Source organism: Labeo rohita, chromosome 8 (assembly GCF_022985175.1).
Source record: "Labeo rohita strain BAU-BD-2019 chromosome 8, IGBB_LRoh.1.0, whole genome shotgun sequence".
NCBI lineage: Eukaryota > Metazoa > Chordata > Actinopteri > Cypriniformes > Cyprinidae > Labeo > Labeo rohita.
The window spans coordinates 6,491,846-6,510,247 of NC_066876.1; the positions used below are offsets into that span (position 1 = coordinate 6,491,846).

General features: G+C 31.5%; 1 protein-coding gene across 1 annotated transcript; it reads right to left on the reverse strand.

The window, feature by feature from the left end:
* Positions 1-793: 793 nt before the first annotated feature.
* cep78 (centrosomal protein 78) lies at positions 794-15,377 on the reverse strand. Its single transcript, XM_051116583.1, has 16 exons — positions 15,265-15,377; positions 11,132-11,392; positions 10,687-10,856; positions 9,703-9,775; positions 9,380-9,483; positions 9,107-9,281; positions 8,899-9,012; positions 7,886-7,950; positions 7,687-7,780; positions 7,511-7,613; positions 7,313-7,355; positions 5,287-5,424; positions 3,337-3,414; positions 3,095-3,249; positions 2,802-2,946; positions 794-1,527 (listed from the first exon to the last, which is right to left on the reverse strand). The coding sequence occupies exons 2-16, from the start codon at positions 11,382-11,384 to the stop codon at positions 1,129-1,131; spliced, it is 2,109 nt and encodes a 702-aa protein (XP_050972540.1). The 5' UTR covers positions 11,385-11,392; positions 15,265-15,377; the 3' UTR covers positions 794-1,128.
* Positions 15,378-18,402: the final 3,025 nt, after the last annotated feature.

Sequence of the window (18,402 nt, forward strand, 5' to 3'; positions counted from 1 at the left end):
TATATATACACATACATATCTATACATATATAAATTAAGTAGAAAATAAAATAAAATTAAAAAACTAAATAAAACAGAAATATAAACATTTTATTAATGTATACATATAAAAATTAGTAAAATAATGCATTACCTTTAAATATACAACAAAAAATACTTGATTTATTTTTTTTAAATAAAACATTTTCCCATTTATTCACTGACATCTCTCCTCACACCATGTTGAGAAAAAATGGGAGGTGCAGAGGCATTTCCTTTATTTCATTTTTGGTGTGAAAGGCCCTTTACAGTTGCCAAAAATATAACTTTGGGGTTTTTTTGTTATTATACAAATACAATAAATAAGCAAGCACAAATAAACAAAAATTAACACAATGCATTACTTTCCATAAAAAGTAACTAAGTACCGCAATTAGTTATTTTTTATGACGCAATATTGTAATGCACTACTTTTAAAAGTCCCCAACTACTAAAATTTAACTAGTTTAAAATATTAATAAACTATTTAAAGTTTCAAATAATTTTTATTTATTTTCATGTTCTATCAATACACAGAAATGCATTAATGTTTTTAATTGTCAAATATTTAATATGCATGACATTTAAAAAAATAAATATTTTTTAAAAAATGTGAATAATATTTCTGAATCAGATAGGAAAGACTCAAAGACTCCGTTCAAATTTCATTCTGCAAAAAACAATTATTGCACTAGACAGGTCATATGGTATATGCAAAAAAATGGTTCATCTTCAATTAAAAATTATTTATAGAAAAAATCAGGACAACAATTAGTAGATTTTACTGTTTTTAATCAATCAGAAAAATCTATAAATTCAGCAACTACACAAAAATCTTCTAAAAAGTCTTACAATAAGCTTAGTGTCATGGAACTGCAAACATACTATAAATAAAACTTCATAGTCTACAAAGCTAAACAGCATTAATATCCATGAATAAAACCACATACTGCACCTGGAATGCATAACAGGATTATAACAGGTCATTTACAGTTTCAGCATAACTCTTAATATACACTGGACAGGACAAGATAACAGCAGTAACAGATATACAAACTGTTCCGGAGAAGCTTTATTACATTAACCACGATCTCTCCAGCTGATTAAGCTCTAAAGCCCAACCAGCCCAAAAGCACTTCCTTGGCTTCCTGAAGCACTCTGTCTTCCTGAACCCAGCTGAGACAGACTAGAGGCTCTCGAGTCAAGAGCCGAGCACACGGATCCGTTCGCTCTGAAGGACTTTGAGGCTTTGGACTGAAGACTGACGCCACTGGCTGAAATGTCTGAGCGAGAGCCTCCACCGGCCCTCTGGTGGTTTGACGGGGCTGAGGACACTCGGCTCCTATCAGAGGCCTCAAACTCAAGTGGCTCCTGTAACAAGGGGGAGGCACGACACAAGCTCACTGGACTTTGAGGAACTTCCTGTTGGGAATGAAGCCGGAGAATGTCTTCAGCGTTAGCAGGAGGTTCTGAATGAGCCCCCGATTCAGGTTGAAGGATGTCTGCCATCTGTGTAGTGATTAGAGCAATAATAATAACAATGCAATTAAATGTAAAAGCAAATAAATAAATACACTACCATTCAAAAGTTTGGAGTTTTTAACGTTTTCCAAAATAAATAAAAAAAATTAATTAATTAATAATTAAATTAATATTTTAATTAGATAAATAAATATTTATTTATTTATACATTTATTTATGCTTTCAATAATTAAATTTTGCATTTAACAATTTATTTAGATATTCCAACATTTCTTTATTTAATTTTGGCCTTCCATAAAAATAAAATAAAATAATAAAATAAAATAGAATAAAACAAAAAACAAAACCAAACTAAACTAAATAAAATCAATCAATTAAAAATAACGCAAAATGAAATAACATAAAAAATAAAAAATAAATAAAACAAAAATGATAAATAAAATAAAAAGATACAGATAGATAGATAGATAGATAGATAGATAGATAGATAGATAGATAGATAGATAGATAGAGTAGCAAAGTAAAAAAAAAGTAAAATAAAATAACATAAAAAATAAAATGTAATAAAATAAAATAAATAAAAAATAAAATAAAAATGATAAATAAACAATAAAATAACAAAAAAATATGTATAGATAGATAGATAGATGATTGATAGATAGATAGATAGATAGATAGATAGATAGATAGATAGATAGATAGATAGATAGATAGATAGACAGATAGATAGATAATGTAACAAAGTAAAAAAACATGTAAAATAAAATAAAATAAAATGTAATAAAATAAAATAAATAAAAAATAAAATATAAAAATGATAAATAAACAATAAAACAACAAAAATATATTTATAGATAGTTTGACAGACATATATAGAACAAAGTAAAAAAATAGTAAAATAAAATAAATAAAACGTAATAAAATAAATTAAATAAAAAATAGATAGATAGATAGATAGATAGATAGATAGATAGATAGATAGATAGATAGATAGATAATAGTAAAGCAAAATAAATAAAAGAAAATGAAATGAAATAAAAGTAAATAAAATGTAATAAAATAAAAAGTAATAAAACAACATAATAAAGTAAATATAAAATGAAAAATAAATAAAAATTACAATAAAATAAAAAATACATTAAATATATATTTTAAATAGATAAAGAAAGTAAAAAATAAAATAAAAACAAAATAAAATATAAATAAAATAAAATAACTGTTACATGTATTTCTTTAAATAGATAAAGTAAAAAAAAAAAAAAATTAATTAAATATTGTATGCTTGTATTATTTCTACTCACTACTAAACTCTCCCTCCTCTCCTCATTTCTCTGGTTTTCTCGGCTGGCGTGCGTCCTTGTCCTCTCTGTTGAGGAAAGCTGAGGATGTCCAAGAAGACCAAAGTCTGACTGGTCTATTCCAGCCATAGACGCAAACTGGCCGAGCCTAACAGGCAGCAAGAAATTCCCAATTAAGTCTTAACTGATTCAACATTTTAAAAATACTAATTTGTCATCAAAACTTCTAAAGGAAAAAGGCAAAGAACTTTATGCATTAATCATTCAGTAAATGTAAAATGTGAAATCAGACAGACCCAGCATCTTTCAGCAGGTCTAGGAATGCGTGGAATTTCTGGAAGGAGGATTCGATGCTTTCCAGCACATGTTCGTCCTCCAGCACAGAAGTGCTGAGGTGGGCTTCAGACAGGGATTGATTCAGACTACGCAAACGCTCATTCTCCAATTCCAGCTGCAGAAAGAAACATACGGCCAAATATCTTACTTTCTGACATGTTATTATTAATAATACAACCAGAATAATTGAGGATACTTGCACCTCCACCAGGCGAGAGTTGGTTTTCAGCCTGTTGTTCCTCTCCTCCGCCAGCCTCAAACGACACTCTTCCAGCTCCACCTGTGGGCCAAGAGAGGAACTGCACTGCATTATCCTTTTATATGCACAGAAGCACCAAATAATTTTAACATCTCATACATTCAAGCCACACTTTTTTTAAAATTCTGAATGTCGTTACATTAGATGTATAATATACTGTACGTATAGTTCTTTAACTTTGTTTTTTTTTTTTAATCACAATAAAACTGGAACATTTTGTCAAGACAATTTATTTTTGCTACATTTCATGAATTGCATTTGTTATTTTCTTGCTGTGCTAGACTTTCAGTTTTCAAACTATAGAAAAAGTAATCATAAACATGAAAATTATTACATATTTACATGTAATCATTTAGCTGCACTCCTATTCAAAGCAACTTACAAATGAGGGCAATCAAACCAATAAAAGAGCAACAATATATAAGTGTTGTGGCAAGTCCCGGTTAGTCTAAAGCAATACAAGTAGCAAAGAGTTTTTTTATATATATAATGAATAAAAAGTAATAAAAAAAGCATATAGAAAAGAGATAGATATAATTAGTGTTATAAGGTGTATAAGTGTTTTTTATTACTTAAATGTTTGCATTTAGAATACATACAATGCTAACTGTAAAATTAGCAATTTACGTAAAAAAAAAAAAAAAAAAAAAAAAATAATTTAACCCACTATAATTTCCTTCACTAAATGGTTTTAAACTTTACAAATATATCATATATATGAGAAGCGGTGGAAATGTTCATGATGTCCATTACTGAAATATTGTGAAAATTACTGGAAAAAAAAAAATCATGTGATAATGTTGAAAAATGTTATGGATAAATCAAGTGTTTTAAAGGGATAGTTCACTCAGTTAAAACTTGCTGGTAATTTACTTACTGAGGCCATCCAAGATGTAGATTATTTTTCTTCAGCAGAACAGTAAAGTAGATTTTTAGTCTTCAGTTATTCATAAAATGCAAGGCCACAGCCTAAAAATCTAAAACTCTACCGGCACTTTAAGAATTAAAAAAGAAAGCATATCAGGCAACACAAAAATGTCCATGGTTCTTTTTAGTGAACTGGATGAACCAGTTCAACAAATCACATTGATCCGACTGATGAAACAGTTCACAGCTTAAGCAACACAGATCTACAAGTTACTCAGTCAAAACTTGCAATAATAAAGTTGTAATTAAATCTGAAAGCAGCGCTGACAGGGCCCTTGCACTGGGGCTCACCGCTATCTGGTGGCTTTAGAAAAACACATATGTCAAACTTCCTGCTGCCAGCTGGTGGCGCCATGACTATAACTGAATATTGGCATGTAGCGATCTTTAGGCCAGGACTTTTATAAAACATGACATTTGGCACTTTGACTATAACTGAATATGAGCACGTGTTCAGGACAGGACTCTTATCAAACGTGAACTTTGGTGCAGATTAAACATTGTATGCCTGAATTATAACAACTTCCTTTTCCATGACAAAACATCAAAATTTGTCAGGCCACTACGGACACTCAAGATCTTTCCAGGGCTTTAGATTAGACTGACCAAATTTGTTGTTGATCTGTTTAAATCTATATGACGAGTTTGTTTAAATACAACGCCTGAAAATGGCAAAAATTCAGACTTCATACCTGGGGCTTTTTTCGTAGGTACTGGTGTGTTACATGTGTGTACCCAATTTCATACATGTAAGTGAAATGTAGCTCAAGGGGCACTTAGTTGAAAACTTCATCAAGCTATTTTGCAACACCCACTTCTGAAACACATATCAGATTTAAATTTTCACCACTTTTGGCGTGTGCAAAGTTTCATGAGTTTTCGAGCATGTTTAGAGCCCTCTTAACAAGCTTCCTCATTTAACATATACATGACAGAGACAAACTGGCCAGGCTGTTACTGTGGTACCTGTAATCGATTGTTCTCTCTCTGTAGTCGTCTGAACTGGTAGCTTGTGATTTTCTCTTGAGGACTCGGTACATATGCACCATCCACCTCCTCTGATTCTGACTCCGTTTCAACGGTTACCCGCACAGAGGTGGCGTTCTGGTGAAGAAACCATCATGACATCCTCAACACACTCCACACTAACAACAAAAACTAAACAGCTCAAAATATGCAACTCATTTTTGACTGAAAACTACTGCGTGCGACTATGAAAAAATATTCAGGAGCACCAGTGCGAGTGACACGATCAACATATTTGTGTTTGCACTGAAAGGAGCTTCAAAGGTTTCAATGTTTTTTTGCAACGTTGAGTAATGTCACAGACATATCTCACAAATCCTTTCATAAACAAAGTGTAGAGAGAGTGTATATAAGAGATTCATTGTGCAGTGTAGAGAGCTTCGGTGAAAATTAGATACTTGTTCGTAAATGTGATATTGATTTAATACAACAGTTAAATCAAGAAGCTAATATAAAGTGACTTACACTGTCTGATTATAACACTGTTGCCTGATTTTGCTCTATTTCGTCATCAAAAATGAAAAAAAATGTTTGAAACAAGTCACAACTGAGCCGCTGCGTATCTCAAACACAGCAGTGTTTAGTCTATAAATGAACATGCGTTTTTAAGCAAATCTAGCGAGTCAATGATTCAATTTCCCATTCATAAAGACAGTCTCTTACTTTATTCCTAAATGAATCAGCCATTCGAACGAATCAAATGAATGAATGATTCAGTAATTAAATCAGTGACTTCACGATTTATTTTCATTTTTAAAGTATATTTTCATTTATTTAAATCATTTAATATTTCTGTATTCAAACTTTTACATTTAAAACTTTAATCTCAACATGATTTTATGAATTTGATTGCACGCATGCCACCTCTGAGCCTCATTAAACATATGAAAACACACCTAAAAAGGTAAAAACTAAATTCCCCTGTAAATCACTTTAAGGAGTCAAATATCACCTCGTAAGGGAAGGCTGATTTTTGATCAGATTTTTAGATTATTGATTAGAAGGTGCTCCTAAAATTTTGACTGTGCTCCTAAAGTTGAAGTTTTTTAAAGGGGTCATCAGATGCCCATTTTCCATAAGTTGATACGATTCTTTAGGGTCTTAATGAAAAGTCTATAATATACGTTGATTAAAAATTCTCAATGGTTTTGTAAAACAACACCCTTTTTACCTTCTCAAAATGAGCTCTGCAAAAATCATCTCATTCTAAGGGGTTGTTCCTTTAAATGCAAATGAGCTCTGCTCACCCCGCTCCTCTCTTCTCTCTGTGGAATGACGATCTTGTTTACTTTAGCGGCATTTAGCCGCGTTTAGCCACTAAACTTCCTAACTACCACGTTAAAAGGAAAGGCGATCGCAAAGATTCATAAAAATCGCTTATACACACTTCTGCTGTAAGCAGAAGCTGGATCATGAATGATTCGCGTGAACATAGACGGATATATGTAGATGGGGAGGTGCATTCCCTTCACAAACAAACGTAATCCACTGCATCTTCAGCGGCTCAGATGTCGGGAGTAAATGACGACCACTATGTTCATTATTACATCCAGCAACACAACACCTCAATCGCTCAGTCAGAGATATTCTTGTCTAAATTACATCCTGCTCCGGCATCAAAACAGGGAAAGTTACTGGACTGTTACAGCTGATCTGTGGTAAGACGCTCATGTCAATCAACTATCGTGGGAGCGGCCTCTGTGGGTGTGACGGCACACCGACAGGCATCTGAGAATGACTCGATTTGAAAAAGGGGATATTATTTTTACAGATTAATTAAAAACCACTGCATGGATTTTTATCATTATAGGGTAGATTTGTTCATACACTGCCAACACACATTCAAACAACATGAAAAAGTGAACTTAGCATCCGATGATCCCTTTAAGTAAAGAAAAGTAAGCGTAGAGCCCTGCTCTATATGAAAGCATTGCCTAAACAAATATAAATAGCAATAAAACCTTACTTGAAAACTCTGGTCTGTCATCCCATCAGCCTGTGATGCACCTCTTTATGGAGAGACAAAGAGAGACACGTTTATGCATCTTATTGTCTTGAATGGAAAAGCATAACTGAATTGCTTCTCACACATCTGAATGCATTCTAGAAGACTTCCTGTTCTACCTGTCTGAAATCTATCCCAAGAGTCATTTCACTAACATACCTTTGTAGGTCAGCCCGTGCAGCAGTGCGCCATGGGACGTACCCCACCGAACCAGGCCGAGGAGGCCTCCACGCAGGGTTTACGGATGAGGACCGGCGAGATCCTGCAGAGAACAACGTTAAAGAGTCAAAAAGAACAAAAAGAACAGAAAATAATAGCCAAAATACTAGACATACCAATTCGATATGTAGCTTTTCCTGCATTCTTCCTCCTTGACTGCCGTGACTGATCAAGAGTGCTTTTGGGAGAAGGAGGTTTAAGCCAAAGATACTGAAACACAACAAATTGACAACTGACTTCATGCAGCCAAGAAAAACAGATTAATCATATAAAATATATCTAAAATATTTAAAACATGCAAAAGTTTTATCTGACCTGTGAGTCATGGCTTTTAGTGTTCATGAGAACTTTTTTAAGCACAGCCTTCACCATATTATTATCTAAAAGACAAATGATAAAACAATGTGATCTGGAGCGCCAGCTTGTTGTCTCAAAGTGCACCTGTTGACCAGGTGTCATCATCATTTTTTCATTAGAAAATGATGTCAACATAAAAAAAGCATTCACAACCCATTTTACATCTGTAATGTGATGTATTTCTAAATGCATCAACATATTCAATGAGAAAAGAGTATAATAATACCGTTCAAAAGTTTGTAAGAATTCAGTAACATTTTTTGAAAAACTTTATTTGGCAATGATTGGACTTAACTTGAAATCAAATGGCATTAAAAAGAATTACAAAAGATTTTTACAAAAAATATAAAAACACAGTAACAGCCCAACTGTTAAAGCCCAAAAACTAACATATAATAGATATTTAAAATGTACTAATAAAACAGTAATGCTGTAAATTCAGCTTTGACATCACAGAAATAAATATATTAAAAATAAAAATATCTTCTGCTCATCAAGCCTGCATTTATTTGATCCAAAATACAGCAAAAACAGTAAAATTGTGAAATATTTTTACTATTTAAAATAACTGTTTTCTATTTGAATATATTTTAAAATGTAATGTATTCCTGTGATTTCAAAGCTGAATCAGCATCATTACTCCAGTCTTCAGAAATCATTCTAATATGCTGATTTGCTGCTTAAAAAAATATTTCTATTCATCAAAGAATCCTGAAAAATAAACGTACTCAACTGTTTTAAATATTGATAATAATAATACTACTAAAAATGTTTCTTGAACAGCAAAGCAGCATATTAGAATGATTTCTGAAAGATCATATGACACTGAAGACTGGAGTAATGATGCTGAAAATTTGCATCACAATAATAAAACACATTTAAGATATTCAAATATTTATATTTTATATTCAATATACTGAAATACATATTCAACTTTCAAACAGTAGTTATCAATGCTTTGGATCAATTACCAACTAGTGGGTTTCTCCTGATGTCAAGCACACACAGAGTGGAATTGGACTGAAGCATCTGCTCTAGAACTTGAGCCCCTTCATTTGAGATCCCACACCGCTGTAGGTCCACCGCTGTGGGAATATAGCATGGAAATTTGATTGTGTATGTGTTTCTAAAAAACACATATGTGTGTATGCGCGCGTGCTGAATATTGACTGATCAAACCTTTGACCCACAGGTCCTCCGCAAGCTCACGAGCGAGTGCCATCACTCCTCTGTCTCCAATCAGGATGTTGTCATTGAGAGTAATTCTGCGCAGTCCGCTCATGGCTTCAAACTCCGCCTTCCTGTAGCGCAAAGTCTCCACCCATGCTGTACTATGGCGTTTCATTGCCTGGTGCTAAAAAACAGATGAGCCTCATGAATTTGAGAAGCTTTAAAACATTTAAAGCATGCAATTTTTTATTTTAACAAAAGCTAACATATGTTCACTTGTACCTTTATGATGCTGGCCATATGCTCCGCTCCCTGCCACGTGATATTACAGGAAGTGAAATCCACTGTCTTAATCATTGAAGAATATTTGACACTCTGACAGATGACTGAATTACAGAACCATGTAACAAAAAGGTTTTGCATTAATAACTCATATACATACAATACTTCAATACATTCAAACATACATGTATACAACATCTGCACATGTACAAAAACTTAATTAAGCATCTCACATTTAATGAATGACTAAGTCCTGATGCAAAGCAAAAAAAAAAAAAAAAAAAAAAAAAAACATTCAAATTTCAATCTGTCTGATGACTCACCTTCCAAACCTTGATCGGCAATTGGACAGTGTGCTAAAGACAGATGCTCCAGTGACACACTCTTAGCTAAACCCTGAAGGGAAATTACAATGTTAATTGAACAAGTTCTCAAACAGTACATACAAAAATAAATAAATATAAACTGATACAATAAAAATTAAACAATAAAAAAATGTAATTAAATTAAATCAAATTAAACAGATGGAAAATGAATAATAGAAAATAAAAACAAATTTAAACATAAATCAATAAAAAAAAATATATCATAAATAAAAATTAATTAACAAAGAACTTTTACCAAAACAAACAAAACATTAAAACAAAAAATTAATGAATGAGGCATCTATATAAAATAAAATCAACATAATAAAATAATAAAATACATAAAAAGTACACCAAAAAAAATTAAATGAAATCAAATTAAATAAATAATCGAAACATAAAAAAAAATCATAAAATATATCATAAATAAAAATAAATTATTAAATAACTTTTACAAAAAAAATAGAACATTAAAACAATACTGAATGAATGAATGAAGCATTTATATAAAATCAAATCAAAATAATAAAATAAAATACACAAACACAAACACCATAAATAAATAAAACAAACAAAATAAAAAAATAATTTAAACAAAAAATAAAACAAATAAATAAAATAAACATAGTACAAAAAATATTAATATATTTACTGATTAAATAAATAAATAAAACTAACAAAATAATTAGTTTCAACAAAAAAGAAAACAATATACTAAATATACTAAACTAAAATAAGTACAAAATATTGATATATTAACTGATTAAATAAATAAAACAAACTAAATAAACAAATAATTTAAACAAAAAATAAAACAAGTAAATAAAATAAACCAAAAAATATTAATATATTAACTGATTAAAAAATAAATACATGCATTTATACAAACATTCACACATTAAATACTAGTATCAAAGACAAAGGCTAAATATTTCACTTCACCTTTGTGAGAATCGTGAGGTCTTTTTCTCTCAATGGCAAACCATGTAGCTGAAGAGTCTTTAGGCTGCTTGACTCACACAGGCACTTTTGCACAGCCTTACACAACTGAACAGTCATATTCTTGGAGTGAATCACAGGGGTCTTCTTCTTACTATGAGACCTGTAAAAACCTGAGAAGATAATAATAAGATTCCCCACACTGATGAGTTTTGATGAACCAGGACAGCTTCCTCAGCAAAAACACTGCTACACAATACGTTTCACTGCCTTATAACTTACTTATTTTCATTTGACTATCATTAGTGCTAGGCTGTACAGATGTTTTAGATGCCATGCTGTACACTACATAATGTGCTGTAGAATGTATTTACAATAAATGCTTTTTCTAAACACTGTGCACTATTATAACAGATAAAACAGATACAGTGTTTGTCTGTTAACTAACTCTGAGCTCCAGTGCTGGTGAGGTGGCAGCTCTTGATAGCAACATGCTGGAGGTGTTTGTTGATGGCCAGGGCTGACAGGATGGGCGTCCAGTCCGTTAGACTGATGTGATCAGGGTTAAACTCCAACATCCCCCGACTCAGGCTGGCTTTCACCGCACGGACAGGAGCTGATCCCTGAGCCGCACACACATGATCATAGTAGCCTTCAAAATCCTGAGCGCCTCTCCGACGGATCTGCGCTGGTTCCAACATCGTGCAACCTAAATTAGGACAAAAAAATGGAAAGAAAATGTACGATCTGGTGTCGTATCAGAAAGCTGTAGGCGCCCACAAGTAATGATGCATAAACTATAGCCACTGTGTGCTAGAGAAAGGCAGGGAAAGTACTAATAAACAGCCAATACGTTAATAATAGGCATGCTAATAAGCAGTGTTGGGAAGGTTACTTTGGAAATGTAATAGGTTACAGATTACAAGTTACTTGATTTAAAATGTAATAAGTAGTGTAACTTTTCAATTACTTTATTAAAGTAATGTAACTTATTACTTTTAATTACTTTTTACTTTTCTAAATTTCTAATATTTTCAACTGTTAATCATTTTGAAACATTTAAACCAGGCAGAGTTAACCTTACAGTACTCAACACTGATTACGGTCAGACTTACAAAATCCTTTATCACTTCAATTAAGATTATAATAAGTAAGGGATAATATACATCTTTATTTTGTGATAACAACTGGCTGGATGTACATTATCCCACTTATAGCTGCTTGATAGATTATTTAGATGTTTTGTGTCAAAATTATTAGACACGAAACACTGATCTGAGTTGAAATATTTGAACACAAAGCTTCCATGAAGAAATCAGTTGCTAGCAAATGGCAAGTTCAAACTAGACATTTTAGGGATACAGTGCAGTCATACCAGTTTTCTTACACAACATTTCACCACATAAATAATTAAGTAGTAGTACTAGTTTGTTAGTTCTTATATGGCAGCAGCTGCGTTTGTGTGAAACAATAGAGCAAGTCCACGATACCAGGATGACAGAATTAAGAAATTGTCCACATAATATTAAATTAAGCTTTAATATTTTATTAGCTAACCTACCGCAAAGCTTCCACCAAGAAAAATTATCAAGTATATAGCACTGACTTAAGCTGCCCCGAAAGAGTCTGAGCTGTGTAATAATTTCATTTAAAGCACAGCCACCACAAATTTAGACTTTTCTCTCTTTTTTTTTACGTATATTTTTGGGCTTTTTGTGCCTTTTATTGCGATAGGACAGTAGAGAGATGACAGGAAAGAGCTGGGAGGAGAGAGGGGAGCAGGATCGGCAAAGGACCTCGAGACGGGAATCAAACTCGGCTCACCGTGAGCGCAGTTGCGCTATATGTCATAACAAGATCATAACATAAATAACATCATAACAAGAAATAGTTTAATAGCTATGATACTGGGTTTGAAATCAAATGTTTGAATAGTTATGACAGAAAACACTAGCATCTAACAATGCTATCTAAAAAACTAAAGTTATGCATAAACCCAAATAGGAAATAAAACAGTTATCGAATAAGCATGTGTCCTATTCTGTGTCCTAAACTCCTGAAACACTGGTGTCTCATTTTAGAGCAGTCAATGCAATTTAAAAGAAGTCAATTAAATCTGTAAGTGAGGGTGGGGGTGTGAAAAAATTCAGATGTAATCCCCTTTGTAATCACTGGCATTTTTCAAAAGTAACTGTAATTTAATTACACATTTTTTCTCAGTAACTGTAACTAATTACAATTTACATTTATTTTGTAATTAAATTACGTAATTCTGTTACATGTAACTAGTTACTCCCTAACACTGCTAATAAGCAACCAGTTAATAGTGAGAACTTTTCCCTATACTAAAGTGTTACCGAAAATGTAATACTAAAAGTGTACAATTAAATTAAAAGTTATAGTTTTAAGTAGATTATAAATTAGGTTTTAATAATCATTTTCATGCTTTAAAGTAGTACACTTATTTTGATGTGTTGACTAACATACTGAAGTACATGTAGAGTATGACTGCAGTGTATTATTTAATATTACATTTAAAGTTAATATCGCAAAAAAAATGGCATCTGCATAATTTTTACTAACGTGTAATTACATATATTTAAATACACAACATACAAGTATCAATAGAAATGACATTAAAGTACATTTTAGTTTAGCATAAACACTTGTCAGACCATTAAGCAGTTACACTTAACTATATTTCAAATACAATAGAATTATTAAATGACATACACTGCAAGTTTTTGAACAGTAAGATTTTAAATGTTTTTTAAAGAAATATCTTTTGCTCACCAAGGCTGCATTTATTTGATCCAGAATACAGCAAAAGCAGTGATATTGTGAAATATGTTTACTATTTGAAATAACAGCTTTCTATTTAAATAAATTTTAAAATGTAATTTATTCCTGTGATCAAAGCTAAATTTTCAGCATCATTAATCCAGTGTTCAGTGTCAAAAGATCCTTCAGAAATCATTCTAATATGCTGATTTGCTGCTCAAGAAACAATATTAGTAGTAGTATCAAAATTGAAAAAAAAATGTTAAGTACATTTTTTCAGGATTCTTTGATGAATAGAAAGATCTAAAGATCAGCATTTATCTGAAATAAAAAGTTTATGTAACATTATACACTATACCATCCAAAAGCTTGGAGTCAGTATTTTTTTTTTTTTTTGAGAGGGGAAAGAAGTTATAGAAATTAATACTTTTATTTAGCAAGGATGCTGTAAATGGAACAAAAGTGATGATAAAGACATTTGTGACCCTGGACCACAAAACCAGTCATAAGGGTCATTTTTTCAAAATTGAGCTTTATACATCATCTGAAAGCTTTCCATTGATGTACGGTTTGTTAGGATAGGACAATATTTGGCCGAGATACAACTATTGTAATATCTGGAATCTGAGGGTGCAAAAAAAAAAAAAATAAAAATACTGAGAAAATCACCTTTAAAGTTGTCCAAATTAAGCTCTTACTAATGCATATTACTAATCAAAAATTAAGTTTTTCTATATTTAGAGTAGAAATTTTACAAAAAAATCTTCATGAAACATGATCTTTACTTAATATCCTAATGATTTTTGGCATAAAAGAAAAATCAATAATTTCGACCCATACAATGTATTTTTGGCTATTGCTACAAATATACCCCAGCGACTTAAGACTGGTTTTGTGGTCCAGGGTCACATTTATAACATTACAAAATATTTCTATTTCAGATGTTGTTCTTCTGAACTTTCTATTCATCAAAGAAACCTAAAAAAAATCTTTTAATAAATGTTTTTTGAGCAGCAAATCAGCATATTGGAATGATTTCCGAGGATCACGTGACTGTAGTAATGATGCTAAAATTCAGCTTTGAAATCACAGGAATACACTACATTTTAAAATACATTCAGATAGAAAGCAGTTATTTTAAATAGTAAAAATAATTACAAAAAAATTACCGTGTTTGCTATACTTTAGACCAAATAAATGCAAGCATGGTGAGCAGAAGAGACTTCTTTAAAAATCTTACTGTTCAAAAACCTTTGGTAGTGCATAAAGATCTGCTTAAGTGGTTCATAATAAGCTAAACAGCTAAACAGCTAACTGTATTTAACATAAATGTAAGCATAACACATTTTCATTTCCAGTTACATTAGCACAAACAAAGTGAAAGTGAACAATTAGAATTAAAATCTAATTAAATGAGTGCAGAATGTATCCACACTAACCTCTAGATACACCATGAAGAGTTTTACTGTAATAAATCTACTGTAAATCACTTCAAGAGTGAAACCATCGGCTAAACTAATATTAGCAATACTGAAGAACTGTCTATGCGGACAAGAAAACAATTCATACTTACTCTTTAGATCCTATTAGCCGAAGCCTTAACTCAAATCAATATACAAATACACACCAGAATAACGTGTATATAAGTAATTTGGTCAGGGTATTCGTCTAATCTCTGTGTGTGATAGGTTTATATGCATGTGCATCTGTAATAACAATCCTGAATTTGATGTCGTCTAAGCTACAGCAAGCGGTTTAAAGCTGATTTGACTTCTTCTTTAAGTGTTAAAAGCTTGTTACCTGTTTGTTAGTGCTGTTGTCCTGGTTTCCACTCTAGAGACTGATAACCCACCCAGCGTGTCAAAACAAACCGCGGTGGTTTGAAAGAGAAACAGCGTCTCATTCTGCGTGTGAAACTCCATCTGCGCTTCTGCGCTCAGCGCCGCCCGCTGGCGGGAGTCGCATTAGCGTTTCTTAAAGGGGCCACGTTACATAAAAAAAGGATTTTCCTTGCTTTTCTGTTGTTGTTTGATTGCTCTGTTGAGCATGACGTACTCTAACAGTGCACACTGATCATTTATGAAAACTAAAATGCAAAATTATTCACATCATAATGGTTACAAACCACCTGTAGTAACGCATTCTTTCATCTCTTTATGCACCAGACACTTTGCTATAAACACTACATGTACACGGAAAACACTGTGCACCTCTGAGTGTGCTACCTACAGGTGAGTGGGCTAGACAAACCACCTGTAGAAACACTCTTTTCTCTCTATGCACCGGACACTTTCTTGTTAACACTTATTAACATTACAAGGACCTAATAAGGACTCACAAATGTCTACTTGTCAACGCACAACAAATCTTTTTGCACTATTTGCATCTTAACCTTTAAATACCTCTTATGCACATTATCATGCACAGTTATTATGTAAACTACTTGTATAGTCTGTCTTAGGTTATGTGTATGAATAGTCAATTATTTATAGTATATGTATAGTTACATGTATAGGTTTAAAAAAAAAAATGTTTCTACGTCTAGTGTATTTATGTTCATATTTATGTTTATTTATGTAGCACCGTGGTCCTGCGAGACACGACATTTCATTCCACTGTATGTCCACACATGTAGCAGAATGACAATAAAGCTGACTTGACTTGACTTGACTTGTTTTAACATCACAACAATATGCTATTGTAGAAATTTTAATGTCCACCAACTAAATTATGCTCGTTGGTGGTGCAAGAAATCTTGACTATCATTTTAATCCAGTGTGAGGGAATCATACAATTAGAAATAATTAAATTTAATTGATTTGTATTTATTTATTGCTCTCTCTCTCTCTCTCTCTGATGAAAGTCTTAAGGGAACAGCTTTTGATTTCTATTCAACAATGAAATGTTTTTCATGGTTTAAGTTCTTGGAGACAATGTGCTGATTTAAAAGCATGGAAATAAGATGCCATATTCCTGACTCCCTTCTTTTTTACTTGGAAAGTATTTGCAAATGTTTTGCTTGCTTACTTTGAATGCAGTCAGCAAAAAGGACAAAGTTTTGCCTAAATCCAGATCTTTCTACAGAGAAGCCTCTCTTAATTGTGTCTAGCATGGTTTGCCCTTTTAGTGCTTCCAAGCAAACAGGAGTTTTTTCATTTTAAATATTCTAATAATCTCAGAATCAGAGAGAAATCGTCCCTCTCTGCGGCTGGAAAACCCATGTCATCTACACTCATATTACAATACGCTGCGATGTGAGTTGGGTCAGTTTACATTTAAATATAATCTATGGTAGAACAGAAATTAGGTTCCATCATGAAAACTATAACTGGATTATGTCTCTCAGTAATGCAAACTGAACTGATCTTACCGTCATAAATCAATGAAAAATGTATAAAATAATATTGAAGAAACATATTAGACTCTAATGCAAAGAACTAAATTCGGGATTGAGACTGAACACTGAGACTGAAATAAACAATTATGGTTATGATTACGACTATATCAACTTGTCCTCTCACACTAGAACAAATTATACTATAAAATTTGTTTTCCTCTTGCATATAGTGTGTATTTTAAATATATTAACTACAAAAACTGAGTTTTTTTACTAGGTTAATTTATGATGTTATATCCATTTATTTATCTATTTATTTATTGAACACAATATATTGGCATATATTCATAGTCGAACATGTTTTCATGAATGCCAGGTCAGGGCGGATCTTAGTTGCCATATTTGTATTGGGGCAAGTTGTCACAAATGTATTAAATGTGCTATTCGTACAGCACTTTTCATAATATCATAATATCATTTCTAAGCAGCTTTACAGAAAATAATAATTATTGTCTTTGAGCAAGGACTCTGTTGCAGTTTATTAATTTCAATATTTATTGACCAAAACAGTGGTGTGATATGCTAAGTTTTACATTTTTATGGTTCAAAAATTGTTTAGTGCTTCATAATTTTTACTTGTTGAAAAACACGTCAGTAATTTTGTTACAGTGAGTGAAGTTTGGGGTCAGTAAGATATTTTGAGGGTTTTTAGAAAGTAATTAATACTTTTATTGAGAGAGGATGGATTAAACTAATCAAATGTGACAGTAAAGGCATTTATAATGTTACAAAAACAATTTATTTCAAATAAATGCTGTTCTTTCGAACTTTGTTCGTCAAGTATTCCTTAGAATGATTTCTAAAGGATCATGTGACACTGAAGACTGGAGTAAAGACGCTGAAAATTCAGCTTTGCATCACAGGAATAAATTATATATTAAAATAGAAGTTAGTTATTTTAAATTGTAATAATATTTTACAATATTACTGTTTTTACTTTATTTGTAAATACTTTTTAAAGTAATGAATAAGGTGAGAATAAGGAAGCTAAAAAATCAGTGTCTTTTAATTTAGAATAATATAATATCATATAATATAATATAAATAAATAATGATATAATAAAATAATAATATATAATATAATATAAATAAAATAAGTTAGATTTATATATATAATATTTATACTTATATATAATCTAAAATATCTAAAAATAAATATATAAATATACATAATAAATATACCCAGTACACACACATATATAAACATAAACTTTTATTTTGAATGTGATTAGTCATGATTAATCATTAGACAGCCCTAAATATAATATAATATAATATAATATAATAAAACGTAACATAATATAATATAATATAATATAAATTGCCTTATCCCCCTGAGAACCAGGGAAAAAAATAGTAAAAAATTAGTATTTTTTCATGTCATTACATTATTTAGAGCATTAAAAAAAGATTTTTCATTCATAAGTTATGCCATGCTGAAAAAAAACTGCTTTGCATCACAGGAATAAATGATATATTCAAATATATTCAAATATATTCAAATAGAAGAGAGTTATTTTAAGTTGTAATAATATTTCAGG

Excerpts from the sequence above, each read along its gene's own strand:
- cep78 (XM_051116583.1), bottom strand. The coding sequence starts at position 11,384 with ATGTTGGAACCAGCGCAGATCCGTCGGAGAGGCGCTCAGGATTTTGAA. Across the intron at positions 3,415-5,286 it reads GAGAGAACAATCGATTACAG|GTGGAGCTGGAAGAGTGTCG; the intron begins GTACCACAGTAA and ends CTTGGCCCACAG. Across the intron at positions 2,947-3,094 it reads GACCTGCTGAAAGATGCTGG|GCTCGGCCAGTTTGCGTCTA; the intron begins GTCTGTCTGATT and ends GCTGCCTGTTAG.